The following is a 21,871-nucleotide window of genomic DNA, read 5'->3' as shown; positions in this document are numbered from 1 at the left end:
GCAGTCCGCTCATGCTGAGACGCACTCAGTGTGTGCTGTTACACCCACTCCGTCTGCACTTCCTATCTCAGGCTGCTTTGAAAATGAAACAAGAAAGGTGGAAGCAGACGGATGCTGCTGCGGTCCAGCCCAAGTGTTTTATGGCTGGAGCACAGCATTAATACTTAAATACGACGATGATATAATTTAAAAGTCATGTTGGTCAGTGATTCACAGAACTTAACCAATCAAGTTAAGTTTCCTTTCCTCCTAAGCAGAAACAGTCTCTTTTTTGTGTGCGATCGTTTTGGTTTTGCTTTTACTAGGAAGAACTTGTAATTATAACTTGGCTAACATAAAAACTCTCATGATACTCCTCACCCTTACATGCTCGGGACCTCTGCTTCCTGACGTGACCAGTTTCAAGCCACACGTGAAGGACTCGCCCAGTGCTGCTTCGTTTCAGTGACACGGCAGATTAGACAGACAGCAGCATTTACCTTCAGGGTTTTCCCAAATTCTCTCTTTTGGCAGCTGAACACAGCACTTGTGGGCTGCAGAACTTCTGAGACCTAGCTGGAGTGCAGCAGCACACACAGAGGCAGGGCACACACAGGAGCGTCCACGCGCATCGCCCTGCACGCTCCCGTCCCACGGGTGCTCCAGAACCTCACCACTGGCTAACACAGCAGCTGGGTGCCTGCCGCAGCAGCTCTGCCATACACAGGGTGGCAGCAGTGAGAGCAGGCAGAGCCAAGCAGCAAGCACACTTGGATGCCAAGGGGAGCACACCAGTGTGTCTGAATCCTGATTAGGAAAAAAGTTCGCAGACACACGGGCATTTTGGTTTTAATTAACAAGTTCTTTTCATTCTGGCAGAGGGACCATGGACTGCAGAGAGGCATTATGAGTCACCCTCGGGACGGGACCCGTTCTGCTCTCTTAAGCTGCTTTCTCCTTTGCTTGCTGTGACCAAGAAAGGGTGAATTGAGTATCATTTCATTCAAGTATGACACTGGGCCAAGGTGGAGCCGAGCGGTTCCATCTATAGTGCCTACTTTGAGATAACCTGAGCCGTGGGCAGAGGTACTTCAGAACACGACTCCCTTCTAAGAACAGCATGCAGCGAGAACAGGGGCACGCTTAAGAAATAAAAGTTTAATAAAACTGAATGGAGTTATAATATGCACAAAGAAGACTTTTGAAGAAAACACTCAGAACAGTGCCTTTACCCAACACTGAAGCAGCACTGTCTGAGAAAACACATAACAGTTAAAGCTCCCAAACACAGCGGATGCGCAGTGAATACCAGGCTATCTGTTAACACTTTTCTTTGAGAAACAACCAATATGATTGAAGATACTAAAATCTTTGATGCAATTTTGGCCATTCAGAATATGTTTATTAACTGTCAAAGACAAATGCTTAAGACCTTTTGCAGACTGCCAGACTTTATTTTATTTTAACAATTACTTTGTTTACAAACTTCTAGGACTTAAAAGCATATTCAGAAACAAAAACAATTCTTTCGGCTAAAATTCTGTCTCTTTCAACAGTAAATCAATTTATTCAGATAAATATTTAAATCTCTCTTTTTTTTTCCAGTTAAGTTTATTATTTGGTGGTTTATTTTCATCTCAGTTTGGGTAACCGATGACGGCAACACATCTTCACACACAGTCCTTTAAAACATGACGCATGACAGTTACTTTTGAGGACTGCCTTATACCTTTCTTTAGAAGTCTGAAAGGAAGACCCTGGGAAGGCTGACACGTGCCCTGCCCACCGAGCAGACTGAAATTGGCTTTCTGTGCACCATCCCTTCTGAGGATGCACAGGTTTTGCTTCGGGAAAGTAGAGCGGACGCAGTCCCCGAGTCCTACAGATGGACGCACGCTGTACTCACCTGGACGTTCGCTCTCTGGAAACCTCTAACTCTGCCAAGAAAGAACCAACAGGGCTGCTGCCAACACAATTGGTGCAACTATTTTATTGGCCGTCCAGTTCTATCTTAATGCTGAGATCACACACCTTTCCGACAGTTTTCAAATAAAATACTAATATTAGAAGAGAAATACAACTAAGATAGAAATTTACGCAATTAAATTACCTCAGGCAATAACAAATAAAAAAAACACAGGAAAAACATTTTCTGACATTTACTTAAGCAGCTTTAAGGGTCTGAGGCTGAGTTTGCAATCAGGTACATTGGACACACCACTGTTCATTTTAAGGACAGGACAGATCTTACCCATCACATGCAAAGTAGCAAAATTTCCATAAAGTTATAAAAATTATAATAAGTTTCATGTCAAAGCAGTAGAGCTAATTTCCCTTCTCCAGAATGGAACCCTCACAGAAACTGTCCTTAGAAAATGCAAAAGGCAACCTAAGAAAGGGAACGCACTCTTATTTAAATGCTACTTTACTTCATTGCCTTAAGATGATACAATAGAATCTTTTATTGTAACTCCTTTGGGCACTCTGAGAACTAATTTGGGCTCTATAATTATAGCATTAAGACAATACAAGAAAATAAAGCTAATTTACTGAGAAAAGCTAGCAGACTAAAATTCAGTCGGTGCTGTGTTGAACCTGCAAAGTTAAACAACCTTAAGTTTCCAGCTTTGGTTCCCTAAAATTCTCCCCATCTAGAACAATCCCTTGATGGATCTTCAGGGAAACAGAACCGACAGCCACACTTTCTGATTCTGCCTTTTAGACAAAAGACTTAAGAGTCCTCATTTAAAAACTGATTTTTAGTTTCCAAAGAATGTATCCTAAAGATTCTAATGCCCACTGATCAGACAGTAGTTGTTGTTTTTTTTTTTTCCTTTTTACGGTATGAGGTGCATCATTTACTCTGACAACATTCTCATACTCAGAAACTGTAACATAGAAAAACCATAAACAACCTACACGCAGTACACCAACACTGGTCTGGGACAATAGTTTAATATTAACAACTGAAAAGTGTAAGATGAGGCTCTCGTTCTCAAAACAGGTAGATCTCAAGACTCTACAGTGCACTACACTGCCAGAAGGACTCAGAGCAGGCTGCAAAACTAAAGGTGAATTCTAGAGACCACAAGAGAAGGCTTCAATTCTCCTTCAGAAAATCAATGGCTAATTAGTAAATGAGAAAGAGAAACGTCTTTAATCAGCAGCATACACCTTAAAATGTTCTGAAAATCAAGTCTCATTTGTGGAACACTCCTATCTGCATCTTGTGAAAGGCTTTAAAGTGTTCTCAAGGTTGTAAGAAATTATTCAAATTGCCCCTAAAAATCCACAGAACAAAACTATTCTTAGAATGAGGCTTTGAAATTTATTTTACTAACCTAGAAAAGTTTTAAGCTTTCCAGTAAAGAACAAGGAAGGCAATTTTCAATGCCTCCTAAGGCTTTCAGACTATTTCACAGAACTACATACTTAAATCCTCTTTAAAATCTTTTTTAGAAACAGCAGAAAATGACTTTCTCCTTTTCCTTCTGTTAAAAAAAAGAATTTCAAATCATCACTACAAATCATTTGTAGAATTTAGTTTAATCCAAATCTAAAGAGAGAAGGGGCAGAGGCTCTCAAAGTCTAATTTTAAAAGGTAGTTACAAATTCAGCAATTTACACTAAAATTATTCTATGATAAAATTCCCCAAATTAACACTCAGATATCCTTTTGTAAACTTGTGATTTTTGCTTTATAGCTGGTTATGCTTTATTCATAAGTTGAATTTTAAGTTTATCATAGTTAACTATTTTATTCTGAAATTCTTACTTCTCATCATTATTTTGAACACTTAGTTTACACTGATGCTGAGGACACTTCGATTGTCAGAAGTCTTATATTTAAATGGCACCAAAACCACATTTTTGTTCTCTAATATCTTCACATTTTAGGTTTTCTATGATTTTAAATTAGGAAAAAGTTCCATTTAAAAAACAAGGCAAAGAATACTCCTAGCAAACTGAGTTCCCCATCAGCCTAGGCTGTAGCAGCAGACATTCAGCCTGTGCACGCACGCCCATTTCATAGACAGTCCTCTCAAACCCCAACACAGACTCTGGTTAGTTTCAACACCAGGATCCTGCGGGGACTCTGTTTACAAGGCACACAGGGACCTTGAAACACTAATAATTTTAATGTCACATCACACTACTTCCCTTTTAAAAAATGAGATATTATTTGTTTTATAACTTTTCTGTACTTTGATATGCATTATAAAAAGTAAAAGCCTTAAGAATAACAAACACTAATACATATACAAAATCAGAACCCAAAAGCATTCAAATGTCTCTGAGAGTCAGCATCACCATATCCTGGTCAATTCTCTCCTGTGTGGAGGACACACAGACAGGAGGACACACCAGGTAGAATGCAAACCTCAGGGAGAAAGGCCAATAAATTGAAAAGTAAAATTCAAACTATGCCTCTGTCATATTGTCTATTGGGCTTTTCTGCAGATATATTTCTCATAATGTCAAATGTTAACACCTACACACCAACCTTTCATAAAAATTTATAATCTAGAAATACTCATTTACTTTCTCAATTAAATCTGAAATTAAAATTTCAAATGAGATATAAATTTGCCCTGATACGAAGGAAAAGCATTAACAGCAGATTTCAGAGTTTCAAAAAAGTTAACAATGATATGATTACAAAATAAAAGCAACAATAAATCACTTCTAGAGTGTCTTTGTGTTGGGATGGCAAAGAGCTCTTCTGCATGAGTTCTGAAATCACAGGGAACCATGGACCCTGCCCTTGCATTGAACTTGTTTGTAAACACTTTTCTAAGCCTACCTAAACACTTACTAATTGCTTAAATGTGCTGCCTACATTAATTCCTGTTAAAATTAAAGAAATTAAAGGTCTGCCTTTGTTTTCAAGCAATGACAGACATGCTTTCAACATATTCAGTGTTTCAGAAAAAAATGTTTCTAAGGTTCTTCAAACACTCAAGGGAGGGCTTCTCTCTGTCACCCTGAACAGATCCCCCTTGCTTAGTTTTTGCTCAACAGATACACTTTTCTTCTGAAACTCTCCCCTTACATGCTCACATGGAACAGGTTAACTTTTTATATGTTAAATTCCCAAAGTAGAAAATTACAAATAATAATATCAAAATATTCCTAGAAGGGTGAACTTTTGATTATACAACTTGAGAAAAATGATTACTGAAAGCAAACTTCAAAGGCAGCAATGGACATGGATTTTAGTTGTCTGTTTTTTAAAATCCCAGTTACAATAGGAACATGACATTTAATTTAGAAACAACAATTTAATTCTTAGGTAAAATTCCAGGATACTATATGAAAATGTATTTCACAAAAATAAAAACTCTAATAACAATGAAGGAAAATTCCCATATTTGATTGATATTAAAACATAAACAGCATTCTTAAAATTTCCAACTATATTGATAGACAAATTCACTATTTTAGCTATAAAATGTATTTACTGAAATATTTTGATTATAATAAATACACAGATATGGAGTTTTATCAGTACTAGCCCACACTCACTAAATCATCTACCACAGCAGAAAAATTCTTTTCAGAATTCTGAACAGCAATACTGGGCATCTAAGTCTCAGACAGGAATCTAAATCAGTGAGGTTTCTCTGACCTTATGTGGAGCAGGAGATACCCTTAGATAATTTTGTAAACTGGTATAATTTAATAGGACTTCTAGACAAAGGACGTTCAACAGGTAGGATTTCTATGGCATCAGAAAACCTTAAAAAACCAGTTCAATCCAGCTATTGTGGCTCTCTATCTAAACGAGACTCTAGGACTCACAGGTTTTAATCTGGGCATTCTGAGCACATTTTCTGATTTAGAAAAGTAACTGGCTGTGCAAAACCCAAACATAAAGTTTATATCACTCTATATGAGAAAGAATAACCTTTAATAGGAGAACTTCTGTTGAGGTTGACAATAAAGAATGGAATCCTATTTTTAAGTGCCCAAACAACTTAATAGCTCAATGAGCTAACAACTAAAAGCAAAAACCTGCCTTGACTTTGACTGACACTGAATTTATTGGTATTAGTATTTGGTTTGCCGAAGTGGCAACTGTTCAGTATCCAAAAGTCTGGTGTATTTTAAGCACAAAGCACAATCCTGACTACTTATAGTCAAAGTAACTGTCTCAAGCCAAAAACACAATGAAAATGCAAAATAAACTTCAGAGGTTTTCGAAGTAATGCAGGAATTTCTGAACCCTTGGGACAGAAGGTTAGAGTGGGGAGGGGTTACCTTCTTCATTGATACTTTAATCTCTTTTCAACCCATTATGATTTAATAGTGATTTGTGACATTGTGTTTTCTTTAGTGACTTCTTAGAAAGCTGTGGCTGTTTCCCAAGTGGGAAACCACAGGATGATGCTCGCAGGACACTGAGAGAATTCTCGTGAAGGTATTTACAGAAAGGTGCTGAGAAATGTTCAGTTAGAAACAGGAACTAGCGCACAATGGACTTCAAAATAATAACTTTCATACAGTATGGCAAAAGAGAACATTGCCTAAGAAGCCTAGAAATTCAGTTCTAACTCTGATCCATTTCTACAAACTGTAAAAAACAAAGCAACACAGAGGTGCATTTCCCAAACTCCACATGCCTGTGGAAAACCCAATGTCAGTTGTTTCCAGTCCAGATCAGTCTTCATCTCAAGTACCAGGACAGTTAACAATGTACACATTTGACCTTTTGAAAATACTGTGGCCATCGAAGGCACAAGAGCCGATAGGAGCTAAAGATCAGTAAACATTGCCTGTTAGACACAAATCCCTTCTGCTGAAAAGATGCAAATTGATAGGTTTCAGGATTTTCAAGCATTTTCACTTCCAAAGGGTAAAGTTACAACATATGCATAGGGTGGACTTGAAAAATGGATGTGTATGTAAAGTTTTCCATGGTCTTCACGAGAGCCACTCCCGCCTCCCCAGAAATGCCTACTGCTTACAATGTTCAAGAATCTTCACCACTTTGCCTGTAAACTTCCAACCAGAAGTCCTCAATGTACCTGAAGCCAAACTGAATATTAGGTATTTTACAAAATGGCTGTAAACCCCCATTATGGGCATCCATGGCTCTTTGATCTCACTGCACAGAATTCATAACTGTTCAATAATGCTATACCATTACACCACACACCTTCAAGTATTTCCATTTTTCCACAATTCCTTCCAAAATCAGCTTCCAGAGAAAAGCAATGTAACATGAAAAGTTTCTGGGAGGGCTCGTTACATAAAAGAACAGCGTGGATGAAAACTAAGCCACACACACATCCATCTTCTGCCGGGCTTGTTTATCCCTCCTCTCCCTCCATCACTCCTAAACGTGGGTGCACTTAGTAATGGAAAGAGAAGGCTCTTCCATCAGCACCCACTTCCAGCACCTCTGCCTTTGGTCTTCAGACAGTAAGTCTGCGTAGGTGATGCAAACCCTAAGAAAAGAGAGGCTGTCCCTTTAAAATGCCCTGCTCTGTCCCAGATCCCACGTGGAACCAACATCAGCAGCACTTTCCCACTACCATCAATGTGATGCAAGAGGCACCATCCTTTTATACACATAAAACCAGAAACCCTCAGTCCAACATTCCTTAGTGAGGGCGAACAGGTGAAGCAAACGTGTCAGGAAGGGAGAAGCCAAACAACTCCCCACCCCTCCCCAGAAGGTTCGCCAGTCTCGCCCTCCAGTCTCTCTGGGCAACAGCACCTTTCCACCCCTCCTCTGGAGAGCCCAGTTTAAAGAAAGGAGGGAGCCACTAACAAAACCTGAGGCATAAATGCGACGAAAATGCAATCTAAAGCCGCAAAGGTTTATTCTTCCAATCACACACATTAACTCTATTAAGAAAATGGCATCACTTTCTTTCCTACTAAAAAAAGCAAACCCCGCAAAGATCATTAAAAGGGAGTTATAAAATAGCAAATATCGTGTTTATCTTATCTCAGATCAGCCCACATTACCAATAAGTTTAGCAGTTTCTACACTACCACCTCCCCCTCCCTCCCCCTGCTTCTCTTGCATTGGATTTTCACGTTTTCTCATTGTCGGTGGAGTTATAAAAGGCTTTTGCCCTTCGAAAGTTTTAAAAAATAAATAAATATTAACTCCTTGGTCCCTGCAAAGTCAAAATGGACTTCAGGGGAAAGGCGGTTCACACTTTTACCTTTAGCGAGAAAGGGGGGAGCATCCCGGATTTTTAGGGATTTTTTGCGATTTTTTAACAATTTTTATTTGGTTATATGCCTGAGTTCTCCCTCCATTTTGGTTGTTTATGATACTGACAACAAGCTGTCCCTGCTCCGTCCCGATCTCCTGCTTTCATTTAGCACCCCCTCCCCCTACGCCCCCGCCGCCACCCTGCTGGGTCCGGCGCCCCGCGGACCCCGCACCCCGACTCGGCTATCCCACCTGGGCAGAGGGCAAAAACAAATGCATTTCTCCAGAAAAGAAAAACCTCTTCGGAAAAGGGGGCAAAGTTACCCCAAGTCACTCCCAGTGCCCCCCAAATATTGCCGACCGCGGGTCTCCGCCAGGCCCTTTGGGAAGCGACCTTCCCCCGGGATGTTTTGGTGGAAAATGCGGAGAGTTTCCTCTCAAAACCGAATTTATATTAATTTTTCCCTTATTTTTCGGGTCTCTAATGTCTTCCGCTCTCGCTGCTGCCGCTGCCGCTGTCACAATATTCACAGCACCAGAGAGGAGGAGGAGGAGGAGGAGGAAAACTTTTCAAACTTTCCAGACCCTGAATAAAAGGGTTTTTTTTTTTCCCACCGACCTCACCTTCGGGTCCCCAGACGCGTCGCCCCCTGCCCTGTCAGCAGCGACCTCGGGAGTCCTCGCAGCCCCGCCGCACGATTTTATTTGATTTTTTATTATTATTTTTCTCTCTGGGGTCCTGAGCAGGGGCTGGGAGTAGCACAAACTTTTCCTCCTCCTGCCGCCGCCGCGGCTCCTCTGCCCCCTCGGCTAGTCCCATAATTTAAATAACCCTGATATTCCTCCCGCTAAACGCCTCCCCGCCGTCCCGGACCCCGGGAGAACTCACCGCGGGGCTTTAACATCCTCCCTCCGGCCCGTCCGCCGCCTTTACACCGCCCGCGGAATTTCTAATAATTTTTTTCTCATATTTCGGGCTGGACGCGGCGGGCCTGGAAATTGTTTCCTTACGCCTCTTTCCAGCAGCCATTGTAGTGTATGCGCTGCCCCTGCAGCTCAACTTGCAGCTGCCGCCGCCGCTGCCGCCGCCGCCGCCGCCGCCGCCGCCGACGTCGCGCCCACTGCCGCCTCCCCCCGCCCGCTCGGCCGCCGCCCCCGCCCCGCGCCCGCCCGCCGGCCCGCCCTGGCCCCCGCCCGCCTCGGGGCCCGCCCCCCGCCCGCTCCGCCCCGGGTCCGGCCAATCCGTGAGGCCGCCGCCGGGTTCCGGCAGATCCATTGGTTGGCGGGGCTGCCCGTCAGGCCGAAGTGTTAAGAGCGAGGCTGTAGGGCGGGGGGCGCGGTGGGGCGGAGCGAGGGCGGGGTCTCACACCGCCCCACCCACTCCTCCTGCCTGGGCCCTCCTCCCACCGCCCGGGGGCGGAGCGAACAGGGCCCGCCCCCACCGCACAGAGTCCCGCGCGCCTGTCAATCTGGCAGCGGCGCGAGTGGATTGGACAGGCCGAAATGGGGGGCGCGGGGGCAGCATGTTGGGGTGCGCGCTACTTAAGGTCCTGCTGCGTGAGCCACTGACGTGTTTGGAGCTGGAGCCGGCTCGGGTGCTGGCGGAGTTGCGACCGGTGGTGAGTGGTCTCCGGCCCCTCCCTCCCTCCACGGCAGGCCCCGGACCACACTAGCCGAGGAGCCCGACCCTAGTTCGCGGCGCCACATCGTCTGCGGCGTGCCCCGCTGTCGCTGCTCGCGCTACGCGATCCCGCTGGGGCAGCGGAAGGTGACCCCATGCAGGTCTGGACACCCCGGATAGTGTCACTCTCTGCCCTGCCCTCCCCGGGTCCCCGCGCTCTGCTGCTCCCCCCACTCCCCAGCCCCCGTGTCGTGTTCACCTGTGCCCGGTGTCTACGGTCGGACACTGCGGAGCGGCACCCCGGAAGGCGAGGCGGTCCGGGAGTCGCGTGCATTGGGCTCTCCTCCGATCTCCCAGTTCTCGGGGTGGTGTGTACTTTGACTTTATGTCCCTGATTCTCTGTACCCAGGTTTACCGCGTGGTGTGTTTCTGCTTCCGCATTTAGCTCTCAGACCTGACTCTGAGCAGCCTAGGGGCCTGGACGTGTTCAGTAACGCGCCCTTCCCCCACCACGGATCAAAGCTACGTGGAGAGTGGGAATCGGGCATCAGGAACTCTTTTGGTAAGCAGTTTGCCCCTTAGAGTAGATTTTAGAGTTATTCTTCACGTGTGCTGTAGGTTTGGAACCTTCCCTCAAACCTTTGATTTTTTTTCTTTCTTTCTGAATATCCATCCACTTGGAAGTAGTAGAACTTTGTAACAGTTGTTCACTCCTGAATCTTCAAAGAGTCAGCAGATAAGGCCTCTTCAGCAGGGCACTCCATCTCGCCCTTCAGCAGCACTCTTCCAAGTAAATTGACATTTCCTCTTCCTGAACAGTTCACACAGGGATTCATGTGAAGGAGGGGGCATTCGGAAATCCATGTTTAAAGTGACTTGTGTTTAGAATCCAGAATAAAAGACAATGAAGAGGGGAATAGCTCGAAGCAGCAAATTTGATGCCTGTATTGTGTAGGTATTTTTAAAGATTTTTCTGGAATGATACTGACAGAACAGAATCCCTTCGTGGTTAGGACAGAGCTTGAGTTCTGTTTGTGTCTGATTGTTGCTGAGATTATTATATGCCTGGTGTATGAAGAATCAAGCAGAGTTCTGTGAAGACATGACAAGATAGATATGAAAGAGAAGATGGTAAATTTTCTTAGACCCCTTATTTCTCTTAGGAAGAGGCAGTCGTGTAAAATTCTGCCCTCCGAGGAGCAAAGGCTTCTAGATACAGTTGGACTCTGTACTGAGTTTCTGTCAAGATGCTTCTATTGGCTGGATATTTTCAACGAAGGTCATGAAATAAAATAATTATTTGGTAATTATTCAAAGTTAAAGAACTGAAGAATAACCAGAACCATCCTTTCTATCCCTCGGAAGGGTTGGACTCTTTTAGCCTAGACATCTGGCTGTTTCTCAGTATAGAAGGAACTGGATAGGGTGACCATTGACTGAGAATACATTCACTTATCTGGCGTTCAGGGGCTTGAATTACTTTTTCTGAAGATATGTTATTTCTTTGAACATTTTTGTGACATTTCATACAAAAATTCTAACTTCTCTGAAAATGCCCATGCATGTTTTTGTCTTTTTGTTTTTTTAATTCAGTGGCATTGTGAACATCATACTGTCTTGTTTCTCTGGAATCTACTTTGATTTTTAGGTAGAAAAATGATTAAACTAGGGCAGGATTTGGGCATTATGCCAGATCAGCGCCTTAAGCTTGGTGCAGGGATTTTTTTTTTTTCAAAGATGGTGGGCTGCGTATTAATGCCATATCAATGTATTGAAACAAATAAAGATCACTCTGAAGTAGCTGGGACTATTGCTGTTTTCTTTGAAGAGAATTGTCACCAGTTTCCCTTGAGCTGGAGTCTGAGGAGCAGTTGTCCTGAACCACGACTGATAGACAGCTTCACTTCCTGAAGTGTGGTCCTCTCCTTGGGATAGCTGAATGGCTCTCAGGGAAGTGTGCTGTCTTTAATCAGTCAAGACTTCTTGCAGAACTGTATGTCTAAGACTCCAGTTGGAAAATTACTGAGCCACAGTAGCATTCCCTGACTTCCTCCAGCCCAGGGGAGTGGCATTTAAGTAGAGGTAGCGCTGGAAGAAAACTCTTCATTGGAACGCTCACTGAGCAGTAACTTGGCTTTTCGAGATACTCACTGCGCTCTGTTGTTTACTAAAAGTACCTTCTGCTTAGAGAGTTAAGTTTTCCATGCTTGTGAGGCCGATGATGTTTTCTGGTCGTTTCCTTCTGACCTGTTTTTCTCCCAGGTGCCCGCAGTGAGAAGACAAGATGCCCCTGGTCACACGGCGCCTGAGGGACCCTGACATAAACCCTTGCTTGTCGGTAGGGTGGTTTGTTTTTCATTGTCGTCAGTGTTAACTTGGGAAAACCGCTCTTAATTTTGTTGGCGTTTGTTTCCGACAGTTATTGAATAAAGTATTATTCTCTGAAAAAGATATTCCTGGCCAGTGTATTTTATTTCACTCTGACATTAAAAAATGACCAAAATGTAGCTAACAAAGACTCTTTTCTTCAGTTTTGCTTAGTTGTGAAGGAAGCCGCGTTTGGTTGTTGCTGTAAAGCTTGGCCAGCATATGTAACGCCAAGGAAAATCTTGAAATCTAAACGTGGTACAGCACGGCAAACTCTTAAAAACAATGGTTTTAATCACAACAGTTATTTAATCTGTCTTTGAGACAACCTGGCTGAGTCATAGGGTGACGGTACAATTAGCTTATTTTAAAGCTTAATGGTTCTCAGAAAGGTATCTTAAAAACAACATTGTGTTGAAATAATAACCTTTTGTTCACATTAATTGGCTATAACTTGTAACGCTCTGTTGTGTCCTTGCCACTCCTGAGAAATACAATATAAACGTCATCGTATTGTTGCCATGTGGAGCACTAAGGCACCATCCTGTATGGACTTTTCAGACATACACACTATACAGTATATATTCATTGGTCTGTATATTCTGTTTCCAACAACTTTATTAAGTATGCAAATATTGTTTAGATAAGTTATATTTCTTAGAATGGTGAAACAGATTGCCTGCCTATTGGAAACTTTATTTTGATAACTTCTCATAGCCATACCTTTTTTTTTTTTTTTTGAAGCTTGTTGTCCAAACCACTTCTAGTTCAGACAGCTTAAGTTTAATTACCGGTGCTACCTACTTCATTTCCCAAACGCACGGCCCTGTGCTGCTAACTTTCTTTTTGAAGTCACATTAATGATAACTATTAAAACTGCATATGTAATAGTACGCTTGCGTAATGGAGTGAACGATAGCCAAAAAATGCATCTAGATGAATGCTGTTAATTTAGGTTGCCTTGATGTAGATCACTTACTTGTGTAATTTACCTGGAATCTCAAAACGAGCGTTAAGATGAAACATCAAGTCAAAATGAGAATTGGGGAAAGCCAGGAGTGCGCCGTGAGCTGGGAGACAGGTTCCCCCCCCCNCCCCCCCCCCCCCCCCCCCCCCGCTTACTGTGGAACAATGCTCCGCACGGTAGATCTCGCTTCAGCTTCTGGGACAAATGACCACAGTCAGTGCTTTGGCTCAGACTCGTGTGATCAGATACTTAGAAAACTGGCCCGGACTGGAAAAAAAAGATGTCTTTTTTTAAGTTGAGTGACTTCTGGAATAGTTGGCTATATTATTTGGGTTTTATAAGTCTACCCACTAAAATATGAACAAAAATAAACCATTTCCCATCTGCTCAGAGGGGAAGCAATTTCAGAAGCCTTGGTGTTGGGGTCTTTTTTAGATCATATTCCACATTTTAAATGACGACTCTCTTACATATTTAAGGAATCTGATGCTTCTACCAGATGTATGGATGAAAATAACTATGACAGGGAAAGATGTTCAGATTACTTCTTGAAGTACAAAAACTGCCGGCGATTCTGGGTAAGCCCACTTTGGCACGCTTCTGGTTAACACTCTGCTCTTGGCTCTTGGCTGAAGCTGATATCAATCAATAACTCACATTCTTTCCAATAATGGCTGGAGGGAAATTTAACCTCCAGCCTTACCTCCCATGTAGTATTTCAACCCTATGGGGTCCTTGAGAGATTGTTTCATTCTAGTGTAAGGGTTAATGCTTCAGTTTCAATATAAATAAGTCTTCCCAGGGAAGTATCTGTAACCATAAAATAACCTTGTTATAAATTTGTGTTTCCTGAAGAAGAGGAGAAAGTATAGTTTACCTTGATGTCATACATCCCCTTAGACTTCCGTTTCTGTCTCCTTTCCCACAGCAATTATCGTGTTAAAATGTGATTAATACATTGATAATTCATTTGTTTCGTTTAGTACTATGGCCAGCTCCTTCCTTTTCCTTTTCTGATAATTAGTCTCACTTAATCATGCCTAGCTCTTGTAGGTGAACTGTATACACTCTTGTATATGTACTTCATGGCATATTCCTACCCCACTCCTGCTGATAATGTTTTCTGTGAGGATAATCACTTCAGTGTAAGTAAATGTTAGTAGATTGAAACATCAGGAGTTCCAGAAGTAGGTTTTGGAGTTTTAAAACTTCGGTTTCACCCAGCACTTGGGAAGTAGAGGCAGGCGGATCTCTTTGAGTTCAAGGCCAGGCTGGCCTACAGAGCTAGTTCTAAAGCTACATAGAGAAACCCTGTCTTGGGGGAGGGAGGGAAACCCTTAGGCTTTAGAATTTTCTTTTTGAAGAAACAGTGGAAAATTACTGGCAAGTTATTTCCATCTAATACATGTCTGATTTTGATGCTTTCTTTTATGCCTATGTACAGACTTCTGTCATGATCCAAAGAAGACAAAATGGAGTTGAGCCATCTATGCCTACAGCAGCAGAAAGAGATGAGATTTTGCGAGCAATGCAAAAGATGCCCTATTGACTGTCTGCATTAAAATTGTTTCTATAACTCGAAGGAGATGACTTTTTTTTTTTTTTAAATAAATGTTTGCTGAAGTCTTAAGACTATACCCGTTTCCATCCCAGTCAATTTGGAGTTGTACAAGGTGAGGCAGAAGTTCAGTTAGCCTCTTTGGTGTCTTTGCCTTCAGTGCTGTGACAAGAATATGTTATTTCTATGCTGCCCCTCATAGAAGGACAGCAGTGTTAGGAAGGGCTGTGGGAGCTGAGCCCTCTTTGGCCCAGAAAGAAACTTAACATGAGAGCAGACTCCTGGGGCTCTTACATAGGTAGACTTTCTCAGGAAAGGGAATGATGCAAGCATTGCTATGGTGGCCAGAAAGGGGACCGTGATGAGCTGAAGAACATCCTGTGTTTAAAACAAGTAGAGACAAGGTGGAGAGGGGATTGGCAGGGTGCGTTGTGGGTGGATGTGTGGTGGGCTGCAGACCTGGTCTCCCCCGAGGTCTTCATCCTGCTGCACCCGTCATCTTTAAAGTTAGTGCGTTCACTAGGAGGTCAGTGGGCACGAGAAGAACCATCCTTTAAGGAAAGGCTTGAGTCCATGATTCTGGCAAAAATCTGAGTTTTAAAAAAAGGACCTTCCTAGAAGTAGGATTTCTAGTTTCAGGATGAGAGGACATAAAGCTTAGGGGATTTTTGGATGAACCAGCGTGGGCAAGCTTCACTTCAGTTAATGATAACAATGGAGTGTTCGGTATGGTGACTGGGTGATACAGGAGCCCTCCTTGTTCCTGCTGCTTTTTCATTGTTTTGTATTTAATGATAATGTGTTTTAGGAAGTCAAGGCAAACTGTTGTATTCCTTCCCATCACCTGGTCCTGAATCAAGAGCATCAGTGGCTACTGACAATGAAATCTCCAGTCGTAAACCCAGCTCAGAAATGTCTAAACCAGATGACATTATTTTATTTTATTTTTGAGACAAGGTCTTGCTGTGTAGTCCAGCCTGGCTTGGAACTTGGTGGTCCTCACACCTCAGCCTTCTGAACACTGGGATAACATGAGCTACCACATCTGGCTTAACCTGATTGTTGGATGTGATTCTGTTTGAATAAAAATGGATGGAAAATATTTTGTGGTGCAGAATTTGGGGGAGTAGCCAATTAATGTTTAGTTTAACTTGAGGGTCATACCAGGAGAGGGAGCCCATGTCCTACACTGCTTGGATGGCCAGGAACCAGAGACTGGACAGCCCAGAGACCTAGGATTGATGCTTTGTCCAGTCATCACCAGAGAGGCTTCCTCTGGCAGCAGAGGGGAGGAAGTGCAGAGACTCACAGGCACATATGAGGAGAAAGAGTCTAAGTTGGAGGTTTCCATCAGGTCCCTCTCCTCAGAGATCAAGGCACCCTGTGGAGGAGTGTGAACAAAGATTGTAGGAGTTAGAGGAGATAGAGGACGCCTGGAGAACATGCCCCTCTAAACTAAGCAAGGCTCGCATGAGCTTACATGAACTCACACAGCCTCACGTGGACTCGCAGAGACAGAAATGGGCCTGCATCACGTCCTCTGCATTCACGTTATGGCTGTTAGCTTGGTATTCTCGTGAGACTCCAAACAGTAGGAGTGGGTGTATCTCTGGCTCTTTAACCTGCTCTTGAGACTCTCCTAATGGATCGCCTTGTCTAGCTTCAGTATCAGGGCTTTCAGCTTGTCTTATTTTATCTTGTTTTTCCTGCTTGACTGTTGTCTCTGGGAGGCCTGCTCTTTGCTGAAGAGGAGACAGGTGGAGTGGATCTGAAGGGGAGGAGGAGAGATGGAGGTGAAGAATTAGGAGGAGTGGAGGGCAGGGAAATTGTGGTTGCTATGTATTGTGAGAGAAGAATATTTTCAATTTAAAAAAGAGATAAAACATTTTGAGTTGATTTCTGTGAAAGTGATGAATTCAGGTAGAATTTCAGATTTACTACACGCTTTCATGAGCATGTAAGCATATTCCCTGGTCTAGAATTTTTGCATCACTTCTACGTGCTTGTTAGATCTCAAACCCACATGGCTGAGGTACCTACTTAACATACCAAGACAGACAGACCTGGTTTACAGGTTCTCCCAGCATCCCTCAGTCCCTCCCTGTTACAGGGTCCTCCTGACTGGCATACCCCACCTCCTATCTTAAACTTTTCCAGCCCAAATATTCATTTGGGCTTCCCTCCCCAAGCTGCCTTTCTCTATATAATTCAACCATTACCTGGCACTTTGGTCTACCCTTTACTCTCATGGCCTCTTGGTTCTGTTCCTCTGCCCTCTCCTCACATGGCCTGGCTCAGTCTGGTCATGTTTACTCTGGACTCTCCCAGATGTCTCTGCTGATGACTATGCTCTCCCTTTTGTCTATAATAAACTTTCTCCTCCATTATAAGCAGTTATGTCCTTCCTTTTCTGTGTCATTCATCTGATGTGGAAACCCAGGAGTGGTACAAATGAATTCCCTTCCAAGGAACTCAGCCTCTCCAAATCAAGCGGCTGATTAGACTCTTACAAGGTATGTATGGATTATTTGATTCTGCTGACTTCTGCTGCCCACAAAATTTGGTTCCCACATGGAGAGTTCAATTGTTCAGCAGCTGCTTCTTCTACCTGTTTTTCTCACTATTTGTCTCTCATCTGAGTGTCTCTCTGGGCTCTGCCCTGCTCTGCCCTCCATGTGGGCACCTACGTGTTTCTCTGGCTCCTGAAGCCGCTATGCCTTTGGCCTGCTACATCCATCTGGACTTCTCATTTTTCTTCTGCTCTCTCCCCCGTCTCCTATACTGGATAGGTGCCACTGTGGAGTTCCCTGCTTTGTCTCCTTTTACTACGAAAATCACACTGGTGTGCTAGAAAGCTCCTCTTGCCCCCACTGGGCTCCAATCACAAGGATGTTGGGTGCCTTTCTGTTGTACAATATTATTTAAAAATCTGTTACTTTTGTTTATGCTGTGAAACGTTTGTTCAACGATGCAAAGATGGGTTGGATTCTTTTATGTTGCATTTGTTTAACTCTGTGAAGCTGTGTTTCTTTGCCTGCCTAAAACACCTGATTGGTTAAATAAAGAGCTGAACAGCCAATAGGTAGAAAGGAGAAAGGATAGGTGGGGATGTCAGATAGAGAAAAAAAGCAAACAGCTCAAGGAGTGAGAGAAGGAGGAGGACTCCAGGGGCAGTCACCCAGCTACACAGCCAGTGACTGAGTAAGAAGTCAAAAAAAGGTATAGTCATTATGGGGCATTATGGTTTACTGCAGAAAACTGATAGAGGCTCAAACCCAAAATTATGTACAGGAAGGTAGATGAAATCTTTTTTCTAGAATTAGTTGGTACTCTATAGGATCATCAATATCATAACAAAAAGTTTAGAATATATATGTATATATATATGTATTAATCATACAAAATTTATACCTCAAGAAAAGCTTTCAAAGGGTCAATATAAAACCAAAGAATTATGAGAGTAGTGTCAATAAAAAAGTCCTTAAATTTTTGTTTTTCTTCTGTCCCACATCGGGTGGCTCTTATGACAGGGGACATTTTGGATTTCATTTTAATAAGCATGCTTGACTTTAGAGAAGGAGGGAGGCACACTCTCAACTCCAAAGCCAGCTTTAATCTTTAAGGACTGGGGCTACAGAAAGACCATTTGCATTATGTCTGTAGGGAACAATAGAAACAAAAATTTGGGAAGATTTATGAATTTTATCCTCTTGGAAAAGTGATATACAAATAAGTCAATCTACTCTTTATCTTGAGACTTTTTTTTTCTGGATGAATTTTCCTTTTTCTTCAGATGTCTCATTTGTTCAGTGGTCTTCAGATTCTTTACCTTTATTCTCCTGAAAAGACAGAAATAAAACCCTTCCCCAACACTAATTTTAGGGAGATTGTCTTTTGGCAAGTTAGATCTGGTCAAATGAAAAGGATTTGTTAGTTTTATACATTAGTTGAGATTAAATGGCCTTGCTATTTGATGAACTATGACCTCCTCTAATCAAGATGCCTCTCTTGTTCAAATCGAACCTTTATCAATTTTGATGGTATCCATAGATTTTCGTCTCCCGTGGAAACAAAAACAAAACCCCTTCTCTTATGTAACACATATCCTGAGTTCCATTCTGAGGTCAGTACTTTTTTAAAGTATAGCGGCTGATTTAACTCTGTAGTTTTTTTTTTTTTTTTACATTCCACTGTCTCTTTGCAGTTGTTGGTCCTTTCTCATTAACATTTAGAAAATTCAAAGTTAATAAAGCATTATTCAATCTACTGCTGGGGTATTTACCATCCCATTCTGTTTATTTAACATATCCTTTAGAGTTCAATTTGATCTCTCTCTAACTGCCTGGCCTGTAGGATTGTATTGTATACCTGTAACATGCTTTATATTATAATAAGCAAGAAACGATTTAATTTTCTTAGAGACACACCCTGGAGCATTGTCTATATTTGTACAGTTATACCCATGATGGCCATAACGTCTAGCAAATGTGTTATTACCTAAAAAGCCTTTTTTGAACTCATAAAGTAGTTGCCCACAGAAAAGCTGAATAGGTATCAGTGGTGTAGTGCACATATTTTAGTTTTTGAAATTCTACAAAATGGAAAAAATCCATTGGCCAGATTTCATTCCTTTGAGTACCCTTTGGGCTACTTCCTACAGGTAGTGGTGTTTGAGTGTATAAAGAACAAGTAAAACATTTCCTTATGATTTCTTTGGCTTGTTGCCATGTGATGGAAAAGTCTTTTTTAAAAACCTTTATTAGGACTGTAGAGATGGCTCAGTGGTTAAGAGCATTGCCTGCTCTTCCAAAGGTCCTGAGTTCAATTCCCAGCAACCACATGGTGGCTCACAACCATCTGTAATGGGGTCTGGTGTCCTCTTCTGGCCTGCAGGCATACACACAGACAGAATATTGTATACATAATAAATAAATATTTTAAAAAAAGATCTAAAAGATATTTAAAAAAAGAAATGGGTTAATTTAAAATATAAGAGCTAGCCAATAATAAGTGTGAGCTAATAGGTCAAGCAGTGTTGTAATAGTATCATTTCAGGGTCTGAGTGGCCGGGAATGAACAAGCAGCCTCTGCCTACAGATTTCTGCATTATCTTGTGTTAGAGGACCTCCCTGACATGTGTGGGATTGGATGTGTGTTATGTATATGGGGTGATTCCTATTCCTGATTGTGTCTTGTAACTGAGTACATAATAAAGTCAATTCTGTATCATCTGGTATAAAATTAGTTGTTCCAATATGCAAAACAATTTATTTTTCGAGACAGGGTTTCTCTGTGGCTTTGGAGCCTGTCCTAGAACTAGCTCTTGTAGACCAGACTAGTCTCAAACTCACAGAGATCCGCCTGCCTCTGCCTCCCGAGTGCTGGGATTAAAGGCGGCGCCACCATCACCCGGCTGCAAAACAATTTTTTATTCATATTGTGAATCAGTAACTATATTGAGAGTTTCTTTAAAATTCTTAGTACCATGAGAATAGCAAATAATTCTGACTTTTGGAAAGAATCATAAGGGCTTTGATCCATTCACTTAAATTATTTGATTTGTAGCCTGCCTTTCCTGATTCATTTGCATCAGTATAAAATGTAGGAGTTCCAGTTATTGGTGTGACCTGCACAAGGTGAGGAAGAATACAGTGACTTCTCTTTATAAGTTGACTCCTCTTGCTTTTGGAATAATTGTTGTTAATCGCTCCCAAAAATTATTGTAAGCTCTTTGCCAGGGTTCACTTTCTTCCCATAATTTGTCAATTTCATCAATATTAAAAGGTCCTATAATTTTTGCTGGGTCTATTCCTACTAATTGACAAAAATCTCAAATTTCCATTTAGAATTAACTACGTGAGTTAGTTTCCACACAAGTTTTTATTTTTTTACTCGATCTATATGATAAAAAGATCCATTCTAGATAGTATCTTCCCTCTTCATTAAAATGTCTGATGGGGAATGTTTGGAGGGTAATATGACCAGAATGTAGTTAAGATTCAGGTCCACATGATCCACATGTTCCTTCTGTAATTTCTCTTCAATCAAACCCAATTCTCTCCTAGGGCTATTTAAGTCCTTGTAACTATGTAAGGTTTTGTTTAAATTAATCAGGGCATCAGGACCTCTCCCAATGGTGGGTCATAGATAGGAAATGTCTCCTAGCAATCTTTAGAAGTCATTAAGAGTTTGCAATTGATCTCTCCTAATTTGCATCTTTTAGGCTCTTATTTTTTGTAAACCTAATTTATAGCCTAAATAATAGAATCTCCTCTTTGTATTTTTTTTTTCAGGAGCAATTTGTAATCCCCAACAAGGCAAAATCTTCCTTCTTCAGATGTTCTTTATAAAGTATCTACAATTGAATCAGACAGTGAAATGTCATCCATGTAATTATAAATTGTAGATTCAGGATATATTGCTATGTATCATTTCCAATGGCTCATTTATAAAATATTGGCACAGGGTGAGACTATTTAACATTCCTTGTGGGAGAATCTTCCATTAATACCTCTTAGCAGGCTAATACTTATTATAAGTATGCACTGTGAAGGCAAATTTTTCTCTGTTTTTTGTTTGTAAAGGTATAGTGAAGAAAGAGTCGTTTAAATCAGTAGCTATAAGAGGCCATGCTTTAGGCAATAGAGAAGGCAAAGGAATGACATACTGTGGAGAGCCCATTGGCTGAATCACCTTATTAATAGCTCTTAGATCTGTTACCATTCTCCATTTTCCAGATTTCTTTTTAACAAAAAATACAGGAGAATTCCAAGGCTGGTTGATTCTCTAATATGCTGAGCATCTAGTTGCTCCTGTACCAGCTGTTTTAAAGCCTGAAGTTTCTCTGTTGTTAAAGGCAATTGCTTAACCATATAGGTTTGTCTGTCAACCATTTTAAAGGTAGGGCTGCTAGTTCCTTTGTAATATCAGCAACTGTTGTGCCCCGCTCTTGTACAAACTGAATGGTTGGTGGTTGTTATTTATAACATCTTGTAATTATTTTTCCAGAAAAAATACATCAATGAATGGTTTGCTTCTAAGATTGGGCGAATGTTAACTTGAGTCTTCTATTACTTAACAAATAATGTTCCCACAAATTCCTTGCTATGTTAGCTACGTATAGATTTTTTTTTTGGTTTTAGAGACAGGGTTTCTCTGTTTGGAGTCTGTCCTGGCACTAGCTCTTGTAGACCAGGCTGGCCTCGA

General features: G+C 41.8%; 2 protein-coding genes across 7 annotated transcripts in view; one reads left to right on the top strand and one right to left on the bottom strand.

Moving 5' to 3' along the window:
• The window catches only part of Plag1 (PLAG1 zinc finger), a 40,466-nt gene extending 31,272 nt beyond the window's left edge, over window positions 1-9,194 (bottom strand). For both annotated transcript variants that reach the window (XM_050119081.1, XM_050119102.1), the window contains exon 1: window positions 9,042-9,194. The gene's annotated coding sequence lies outside the window, so the exon portion shown is untranslated. The remainder of the gene's footprint in view (window positions 1-9,041) is intronic.
• A 431-nt stretch (window positions 9,195-9,625) lies between these two features.
• Window positions 9,626-14,742, top strand: Chchd7 (coiled-coil-helix-coiled-coil-helix domain containing 7). Of its 5 annotated transcripts, none has more exons than XM_050119070.1 (6): window positions 9,695-9,934; window positions 10,219-10,335; window positions 10,593-10,724; window positions 12,036-12,111; window positions 13,587-13,685; window positions 14,552-14,742. In XM_050119070.1, the coding sequence occupies exons 4-6, from the start codon at window positions 12,058-12,060 to the stop codon at window positions 14,654-14,656; spliced, it is 258 nt and encodes an 85-aa protein (XP_049975027.1). In that variant the 5' UTR covers window positions 9,695-9,934; window positions 10,219-10,335; window positions 10,593-10,724; window positions 12,036-12,057; the 3' UTR covers window positions 14,657-14,742. The 5 variants fall into 5 exon arrangements, with proteins under 5 accessions (XP_049974998.1, XP_049975027.1, XP_049975021.1 ...); XM_050119064.1 differs by having other exon boundaries at window positions 10,183-10,335; XM_050119041.1 differs by lacking the exon at window positions 10,593-10,724 and having other exon boundaries at window positions 9,626-9,771; window positions 10,183-10,335.
• The last annotated feature ends 7,129 nt before the right edge of the window (window positions 14,743-21,871 follow it).

Source organism: Alexandromys fortis, unplaced genomic scaffold (genome assembly GCF_014885135.2).
Source record: "Alexandromys fortis isolate MF-2015 unplaced genomic scaffold, M_Fortis_MF-2015_v1.1 scaffold_18, whole genome shotgun sequence".
NCBI classification, from domain to species: domain Eukaryota; kingdom Metazoa; phylum Chordata; class Mammalia; order Rodentia; family Cricetidae; genus Alexandromys; species Alexandromys fortis.
Note: the sequence above shows the minus strand (reverse complement) of the source record. Positions and strands in the feature narration are given on the sequence as shown.

Excerpts from the sequence above, each read along its gene's own strand:
- Chchd7 (XM_050119041.1), top strand. The coding sequence starts at position 12,058 with ATGCCCCTGGTCACACGGCGCCTGAGGGACCCTGACATAAACCCTTGC. Across the intron at positions 12,112-13,586 it reads ACATAAACCCTTGCTTGTCG|GAATCTGATGCTTCTACCAG; the intron begins GTAGGGTGGTTT and ends TACATATTTAAG. Across the intron at positions 13,686-14,551 it reads AAAACTGCCGGCGATTCTGG|ACTTCTGTCATGATCCAAAG; the intron begins GTAAGCCCACTT and ends GCCTATGTACAG.